Genomic DNA, 8,858 nt, shown 5'->3' on the forward strand with positions numbered 1-8,858 from the left:
ATGTACTGCACATCTTTTAACTTTCATTCTTCTTAACTGTCCTCCAGCTTCACTCAGTACTTGAAGATGGCTACTGCCAATAATTAAAACATTAATATCCAAATAATTGTGGCTTTATGAAGAAGTTGCTGTTGTTAAAGGTTCAACGTCTTCAATAATATCACATTGCCAAATCAAACATAACATATTTACTCAACCATGCATTTAATTATACAATTAATGTCGTTTTACAACAGTGGTCCTGCAATATATAATTTTTTTTAATAAATATTTGTGACATTTATTTAATATGATTTTTAAATTTTTTATTTTATTTTCAATTCAATTTTCATTTTATTTAAAACGTGTTAATGTAGTTGTTTTTGTTAAATTGACATCGATACCATTAAAAGAATGATCATAATGCAAATATTTAAGGTGAATTTTCCTTTTGGGCTTGCTCAACATGGCCCGTGTTTTCCATTTTAGCACGGACCGTTGCACTCATGTTTGGGCTTGGGCCGGTGAACAAGAGAAACTCAACAACATGTTATTCTTACACCCTTTCTTGCTATACACCAAAACACATATATGAAAATATGTTTTCATTTATTAAAAAACAGAAGTTTCTGATATATATATGTTTAGGTATGATTTTTGAAAGACAGCATGTCAATATTTTTCTTAATAACAATATTATAATTGAGAATTTAATTTAATTTTATTCATTTTTTTTTAAATACAATTCTTAATTTAAATTTTAAAATTGAATTCAATTTAGTGACTACACTAAAAGACTTTTTCGGGAATTCACGTTGACTCTTACCATTGGATCTATTTATACCCTTATTTAAAATCGTGAACATCAATTTGCTCGAATTGCTGCTATTCCCTTTTATCGAACACTTCATCTGCATTGCGGTTACATCACTTTGTCCTAAAAGCCAAGGGGCATACTCAATACTCAATAGATCTCAACTCCATAACAAACCTAAGCCACCGGCACCACCATTTCCAGCGCCACCAAAACAACGAAGACCAACGGAGGAACAAGGGTGGTGCGAACCACACCCTTGCGCTGCCGCAGAGGACACAGAAACGGTAGGCTCCGTCAACCGTCTCCAACTGCCAGGTTAGTAGAAGAATACAATGAATTCAATTAGGTAGCATCGAATATCTGAATCGTTTCTGAAAATTCCACGAGTTTAATTTTGTGTACATGTACATTGCTGTTGTGAGGATTGTTATACAAATTACTTTCAGAAGTGAAAAAACCTTATCAAAGTACTTTCAGCGGATCTGATTTTGGATAACTGTCTCAGATTTGGATTGGTTTCTATTCCCCTCTCTTAAACCCCTACAAGTAAACATTTCAATCACCTTCAAATCATTTCTTTCTCTGGTCCCTTGGATCCTCTAAATAGGAAATACCTCAGGTGAGTGAACGGAGTGTTAATATTGGAAACTTTTCATATTCCTTTTGAGCCCAGATGTTGAACTGTAATTGCTTTTCTCTTTATTTACGTTAAATTTTCTTTGACAACACGTCAAGATAAAAAAGAACAGCCAAACTCTTCTACCTTCTATGTTCCAAAGTTGGAGTGTCTTCTCGGGACCTTGCTTTGGTAATGGGTATTTGCTTAACCTGAATTATACTTTATGAAAATTCTGCACTTCTGTTTTACGGTATAATTTGTTTTATTTTTCAAAATTGTTATAGCTTATCCATTTGAGCTGTTCATCTGTATATTGTAAGTTGTATACGCATGGCTTTGATTATTTGGAATCTCTCTGTCTCTGTTATTCTCCATTTTTCGAAGTTACGCCTTTAGTTTAATAACCAATACAACGGCTAGAGTTGGAAGAACGACAGAATCAGAACTCGTTAAAATTGTTGAACTTTAGCATTTTTTAGTGCCTTCTCTATTCCAGTGGATGATTGCACAGCTGAAATTGAGAATGTGGTCTTAGTTAGTAAACTAAACAATAAATTGAACAGAAGCCTCGCATACTATGGTGATGGATGATTACAAGGTTTTATTTGGTCTTCCTACAGAACAATTAGAGTTTTTGTTTCTAGCAGTTTTGTATTTTATTTTAATCTCGACCTATTTATTAAATTACTTTTGATTTTACTGGCTCATTTTTCTGTAGATACAATTCTATATATCATTTGAGTCCTTTGATGTCTACATTTGCAGAGTTCATTTAGACAAAAGACAATGGAACAGTACAAGATAATCAACCTTGGGAGGAGAGTATATTAAGATTGCTGTCATCTATAGTGCCATTATAGTGTTACTTGCATCATTAATTTACCTAAGTAACTAAAGATATATAGGATGAAACACCTTAGAGAGGAAAACAAAATAGTAGTTTGTGACATGCCAAAGGAGGGTATAAAAAATGCTACGAGTACAGAGTCACCTGTATTAGATAAAGCAAACCGTAGAAGACGGGTTTCTCGCAGAAATAAAAAGAGGAAAGTTTCTGTTTCTACCACAAATGAAAAAGACAGGCCAAAAACTAGGCGAATTTCTTTAGTTGGACCGTCAACTGTATATTTGAAGAAAAAGCTTATTGTTCTTGATGTAAATGGGCTTCTTGTGGACATTGTTTCTCCTGCTCCAAAGCATCGTAAAGCAGATGCAACCGTAGGAAAGAAAGCATGTGAGAAACAACTCTGTTATTATACTTTTTCTATACTAAGATGGTGTGCCTTATGCATTCTTTACCAATCGAGTTATGCTTCATTTCAGTATTCAAGAGGCCCTTTTATCTCGACTTTCTGAACTTCTGCTTTGAGAAGTTTGAAGTAGCCATATGGTCTTCAAGAACCAGGTATATATTCCTCAACCATCTTTTTCTAAAATGTCAGTTAAAAACTTTGGTGTTCGCTTTGTCTGCATCATCTTTTCAGTAGCCACCCCAATGTTCTTTCAGTGATGTTTTATCTGTGGCGTATTAATTTTTCATATTACTATTTTGTAGGAAAAATATCAATCGTGTCCTTGATCATTTGATGGGAAGAAAAATGAGAAACAGGTTTCTTTTTTGTTGGGTAAGTATTTTATCCGTCATCTGTGAATTCATTTGGCTACTGTTCTTGATTTTCAAATAATTTGTCCTGTGGAGACCCTCTTTTTGTAAATTTGGTATAAATTATGTTTGGGATTGTGGATTTGTACCGACCATGTGAGTAAAAGCTAACATTGATCCATTTTTTTCCTTCTTACTTGTTAATATATTCATATGTATTTCAATTTGGGCAAGGAGGTAATATCTTGAAACTCTTTAAAATTTAAACATCTATATCAGATAATGGCCTACTCTCTGCATCTCATATTAAATGTTATTGACTTTTGTAGGATCTTTCTTATTGTACTAAAACAAGTTTCAAAACTCTCGAAAACAAGTACAAGCCATTGGTTTTTAAAGATTTGAGGAAAATTTGGGAGAAGTACGATTCCAAACTTCCATGGGAGAAGGGATACTACAATGAATCAAATACTTTGCTGTTGGATGATTCTCCATACAAGGCATTACTTAATCCTGTAAACAACCAGTTCCCTTTTTCTTTTTTTTTTTTTTCAATTTTCATTCAAGAAAATCGAAACCACCCGTATATTTTTCTATTATTTTACTAACTTACTCTTGAATGGTAAAATAATTTGTTTTAGCCATGCAATTCCGTGTTTCCGCAATCATTCGACTTTCAGAATCAGAGCGACAATTCACTAGGTATGGTCCAAACTACAAAATGACCTTCTAATTTATATTTGCTTGTGGCTTGGTTAGATTTTGCTAATGGACTAAGTGGATTTGACTGATTTTGTTTGTTCTGTAGCGCTTCTCTGTTTTTCTTTGAACTTAACCTTTATATTTAATTCTTCATCTTTCATTTAACATTAAGCTTATAGTTACTGTAAGCAAGTTTTGTCATAGACAAAGTACTTTTGGTTCATTATAACTTTTCAACCGCAAAAAGGCATTAATGGATCATTTATTTTCTCTTTGAAGCACGATTTTCTAGTGGTAATTAATCACGAATGAATTATGACAGCTCGTGGAGGTGATCTGAGAGAATATCTGAACGGATTGGCAGATGCTGAAAATATGCAGAAGTATGTGGAGCAACACCCGTTTGGTCAAAGTGCTATAGATGAAAGAAGTGAATTTTGGAACTTCTACCGTGAAGTTCTCGATAGTCTTTCTTAGTCTTTCTATTAACCTGAAAAGTGAAAAAAAGGTCCCATTAATACAAATTTCAAAGTGCTTTCCATTGAATTTTAATGTTTTCTATTGTTTTTCAATTCAAATTTTAAAATTACTATATTTCAAAGTTCTTTCCATTGAATTTTAATGTTTTCCATTGTTTTTCAATTCTTATACACTTACTATATTTATATAGGAACATCTGTTTATTTATTAGTACACATATTTGATTTATGCTTTAATATATCAAATGTCCTTATGCCTATTCCTAAATTACTTGGAGACTGATTACAGATGTGGCGTCAGGCCGAATCATATCTGGCCTTAAAGTTTGTTTGGCCCACTTCACGTGGAATGGGCCAAAAATTTATTGGAAACCTTGAGCCCATTGAATCAGAGGACGAAAGCACGGAATTTCCTATTTAATGTGAATCAGTTGTGCCAAATGATGGTAGTCAAATGAAAGCAGGGTTAGGAAAGGAGACAAGCTTCAGTGTCATTGTGAGTGTGACTAATGAGTCTTAATGCTCCTGTTTCATGATATTTCGTTTCCCATTAATACATTGCACGTGAAAATCTTTTCATCTCCAACAAATCTACCTAGCTACTACTCCCTAGTAGCCCAAGTTTTTTTTTTATGAAACAGAATAGAATAACTAGTAGCCAAGTTTTGCAATGTGATTCGCACGTTCTAAGTCGTTTTGGTGCTATTTCGTGAACGAATAAAATTTCGATTTTCAGCTAACTTACAAGCTAATGCCGAATGCGTTCAAAATTCGCGATTACTTTCAACTTTACGACTGATAGTGTGTTTGGGTTACAGTTAAGGAAAGTAAGTTTCTTTGGATGAAATGAAAATAATATGAGAAAAACATCTTTAAATTGCTTTGAAACTAACCAATTTTTGAACCAAATAAATCTCAAAACAAAATTGTCACACATTTGGCATCACTTTTAATGCAAAATAAAAGTGGGTTTGGGCTTCAAAACGGAAAAATAAACACACCCCGAATCAAATTCATCAACCTTAGATAAGAAAAAAGAAGAGTTTATAGAAGCTTTAATCAAGTACATCACTAATGATAATGTGTAAAGTAAATTTTTAAATTTGAATTTTATTTATTTTAAAAAAGTACTTTGAAAAAATATATTGCACTGAAAATTATATACCAAATAAGTTTTTTTTTTCACATTTTTCTTTCTTATCGTGAGGTTGTCTTTTTTTTTTCATGCTTCGTATAATAGTATCTGGTATGAACAAGTAAAACTTTCTGCATTTCGCCTCTCAACAATTTACAAAAAGAGAGTTAAAAATCAAATGTCAGAGGAAAAGTAAAAATATACGAATGCCATTTTTGATTTATTTTGATAAACTATTTAAAGAGTGATTTTATTATTATAGTATAATGAGGGTCGAACCTTTCTTTAAGTTATTGTTTTCCTGAACGACCAATTTCACTTCACAAATTTAAAAAATGTTGGTGAGGCGTTTCTCAGTGAAATCGCCGTTGAATTGCGCTCTTCCCTCAACCGTAATCCCGCACTGCTTCTCAAGCTCCAATGAAAACGACGACGTACAGAAAGTGTTCGGCATACTCAGCAGCACCTCCACACCGGAACAGCTGAAACAATCCCTGAAATCAAGCGGTGTTTTCCTCTCCAATGAATTGATCGATCAAGTTCTCAAGAGGGTTCGCTTCAGCCATGGGAACCCCTCCCAAACCCTAGAGTTTTTCCGTTACACCGGAAGAAGGAAAGGGTTTTACCACACTGCGTTTTCCCTCGACACCATGCTCTACATTCTCGGTAGAAGCCGCATGTATGGTCACGTTTGGGACGTCTTAATTGAATGCCATCGTAAAGACCAAACGGCCATAACGGCTCGCACCGTTATGGTCGTGTTGGGAAGAGTTGCAAAAGTGTGTTCCGTTCGACAAACGGTGGACTCGTTTAGAAAGTTCAAGAAGCTGGTAGCTGAATTTGATACTAATTGTTTCAATGCTCTGTTGAGAACGCTGTGTCAGGAGAAGAGCATGACGGATGCTAGAAACGTTTACCATAGTTTGAAGCATCGATTTCGTCCTAATTTACAAACTTTTAACATTCTTCTTTCGGGGTGGAAGACCCCTGAGGATGCTGAAGGGTTCTTCAAGGAAATGAAAGAAATGGGAGTGACACCTGATGTTGTTACATACAATAGTTTGGTGGATGTTTACTGCAAGGGGAGGGAAATTGAGAAGGCTTATAAGGTGCTTGATGAAATGCGTGACCAGGGTTTGTCGCCGGATGTGATCACGTATACATGTATCATTAGTGGGTTGGGGTTGATTGGGCAGCCTGATAAAGCCAGGGATGTTTTGAAGGAGATGAAGGAGTATGGGTGTTACCCTGATGCTGCAGCCTACAATGCTGCCATCAGGAATTTCTGCATCGCAAAGAGACTTGGTGATGCTTATGGTTTGGTGGAGGAGATGGTGAGCAAGGGTTTGAGTCCGAACGCAACTACTTATAATTTGTTCTTTAGGGTATTTTACTGGTCCAATGATTTGCATAACTCTTGGATCATGTACAATAGGATGATGGTTGAGGGGTGCCTTCCGAATACGCAGTCTTGTATGTTCTTGATAAGGTTGTTTAGAAAGTATGAGAAGGTGGATATGGCACTGCAGTTATGGGGGAACATGGTGGAAAAGGGTTTTGGGTCGTATACCTTGGTTTCTGACGTGCTGTTTGACTTGCTTTGTGATATGGGGAAGTTGGAAGAAGCGGAGAAGTGCTTCTTGGAGATGATTGAGAAGGGGCAGAAACCGAGTAATCTGTCGTTTAGAAGAATTAAGGTTCTCATGGAACTAGCGAATAGACATGAGGCCCTTGAGAACTTGACGCAGAAAATGTCCATATTTGGGCGACCACTCCAATTGCATCAAAGTTCGGTGAGCCAAACTGAGACACCAGTGTCTGCTATTCATTCTTGCCTCTAAACGACATTATTCTGCTATATTGAGAATCATGGACTGGACTGGTGGACTGTTGTCCTTGAGAGTAGCAGCAACTCCCTGGTTTTTTACCTTTTTTTTTTTAACTTGATAGTGGGACATGCTTTCTGGCAACGTATGCTCTTGTTTTCCTGCTTCAAATTTGTTGGCTCAGGTGTCACTTCTCCATTTTGTTTGTTTAGTGATATTAAGAGTTTTTTTTTGTGATGTGCGGATGTTTTGTCTATGGTAGCAAAATCTGATTGGAAGCAACTGAAAGAACTGCTTATTGAGATATGTATGAATTGCATGATTAAGTTTTTTGTATGTTTCTCCGTGTTGAGTATGTAAACTTCCCCCTTGAATAGAGAAGACTGGTAACGAACAATTTTCTTGATCCAGGATCTCCACAGGTAATTTCAATGCTAGGAAATTCTTATCCCAGCGCTGGTGCCATGTTCAAGCAGTAAGTAACTTGAACTCTATGGGAATGTTGAATGATGTGAATACCAATGACAGCTCCCCTTTTGATATCAATGACTTCCTTCAACTGACAAGTCGTCCTAGTTCTGCTGGAGGGCCTCAAGGACAGTTGGGTAAGAGAAGATAAATGATGTTTTATGTTTGGTTTATTTGCGCATCTTAAACAATAAATAATGGTATAACCAAAAATATTTCAGGTTCTTTACGAAAATAGGGTCTTGGCGTCCGTCCCATTGTTCAACAAAACCAAGAGTTTAGCATTCAGAATGAAGATTTCCCAGCTTTACCAGGATTCAAAGGTGTAGTATGCCTTCTATTTTGAAGGTTAAAGAGTGTCTTCTTAGAGAGAGAGTGGTTGTTCAATGAAATTTATACAATTTATTAGGAAGGTCTTCTGGATCTGTATACATGTTTACTTTCAGCGTTGGCTTTATTACACTCTATACTTTTATTATTCTCGGTATTGTTTCATTACTTGGTTTTGATATTTATATGCACCCCTGCTTTCTGTTTCAAGATAGGCATCAAATTTATCTATTAAATATTAACTTCAAGCCGAGGTGGAAATGAGAGCTGTGTTTTTCTAATTATTTTTGGTTACATGTGTTGATTTACTGAGTTATACTTTATTCAAAGTTGCTTAATTGATTTCAATATTTGTTTGTTGCCATATTATTTGGCAGGCGGTAATGCAGATTATGCTATGGATATGCACCAGAAAGAACAACTTCACGACAATACTGTACCAATGATGCAATCACAGCATTTCTCTGTGAGCTACATGTTATAAAAGATTTAGAAGTCTCATCTTTTGTACAATGCTGATCTTTTTATAGTTCTAGTTATTCAAAAATATTTTAGATGCATGAATCGAAGTATGAGTTTTTATTATTTATAATGATATTTTCATTTTGTTAGACATGTTATATAATTTTTTAATGAATTTATATCAGGTTCGTTGCTGACTATTATTTTATATTTAAAATATGTAATTATTTGAATTAATGAATTAATTTAAAATATGGTTGAATTAATGAAAAATCTATCTGAATTATTAAAATTTGAATTTTAAAATGGTTGCCTATGCGTGATGGGAATTTTGAATAAATTTGTTTAAAAAATATTGCATATTTTTCATCATTCTGATGAAGCATTTAAATAGAAGTTATTCTCCACCTTTTAAAATATCTGTAGATTATGCTATCC

General features: G+C 34.8%; 2 protein-coding genes across 7 annotated transcripts; both read left to right on the forward strand.

The window, feature by feature from the left end:
- The first annotated feature begins 834 nt into the window (after positions 1-834).
- LOC114183405 (uncharacterized FCP1 homology domain-containing protein C1271.03c-like) lies at positions 835-4,871 on the forward strand. Of its 2 annotated transcripts, none has more exons than XM_028070418.1 (7): positions 835-1,111; positions 2,181-2,649; positions 2,739-2,820; positions 2,971-3,040; positions 3,348-3,533; positions 3,660-3,720; positions 4,489-4,871. In XM_028070418.1, the coding sequence occupies exons 2-7, from the start codon at positions 2,322-2,324 to the stop codon at positions 4,575-4,577; spliced, it is 816 nt and encodes a 271-aa protein (XP_027926219.1). In that variant the 5' UTR covers positions 835-1,111; positions 2,181-2,321; the 3' UTR covers positions 4,578-4,871. The 2 variants fall into 2 exon arrangements, with proteins under 2 accessions (XP_027926219.1, XP_027926218.1); XM_028070417.1 differs by lacking the exon at positions 4,489-4,871 and adding an exon at positions 4,043-4,410 and having other exon boundaries at positions 836-1,111.
- A 639-nt stretch (positions 4,872-5,510) lies between these two features.
- On the forward strand, positions 5,511-8,547 carry LOC114183049 (putative pentatricopeptide repeat-containing protein At1g02420). Of its 5 annotated transcripts, XM_028069883.1 has the most exons (5): positions 5,511-7,127; positions 7,285-7,467; positions 7,572-7,765; positions 7,850-7,951; positions 8,336-8,547. In XM_028069883.1, the coding sequence occupies exons 1-2, from the start codon at positions 5,670-5,672 to the stop codon at positions 7,420-7,422; spliced, it is 1,596 nt and encodes a 531-aa protein (XP_027925684.1). In that variant the 5' UTR covers positions 5,511-5,669; the 3' UTR covers positions 7,423-7,467; positions 7,572-7,765; positions 7,850-7,951; positions 8,336-8,547. The 5 variants fall into 5 exon arrangements, with proteins under 5 accessions (XP_027925684.1, XP_027925683.1, XP_027925685.1 ...); XM_028069882.1 differs by having other exon boundaries at positions 5,512-7,127; positions 7,285-7,765; XM_028069886.1 differs by lacking the exon at positions 7,285-7,467 and having other exon boundaries at positions 5,516-7,127.
- The last annotated feature ends 311 nt before the right edge of the window (positions 8,548-8,858 follow it).

The sequence above is a fragment of the Vigna unguiculata genome, chromosome 5, assembly GCF_004118075.2.
Source record: "Vigna unguiculata cultivar IT97K-499-35 chromosome 5, ASM411807v1, whole genome shotgun sequence".
Taxonomy (NCBI): Eukaryota; Viridiplantae; Streptophyta; class Magnoliopsida; order Fabales; family Fabaceae; genus Vigna; species Vigna unguiculata.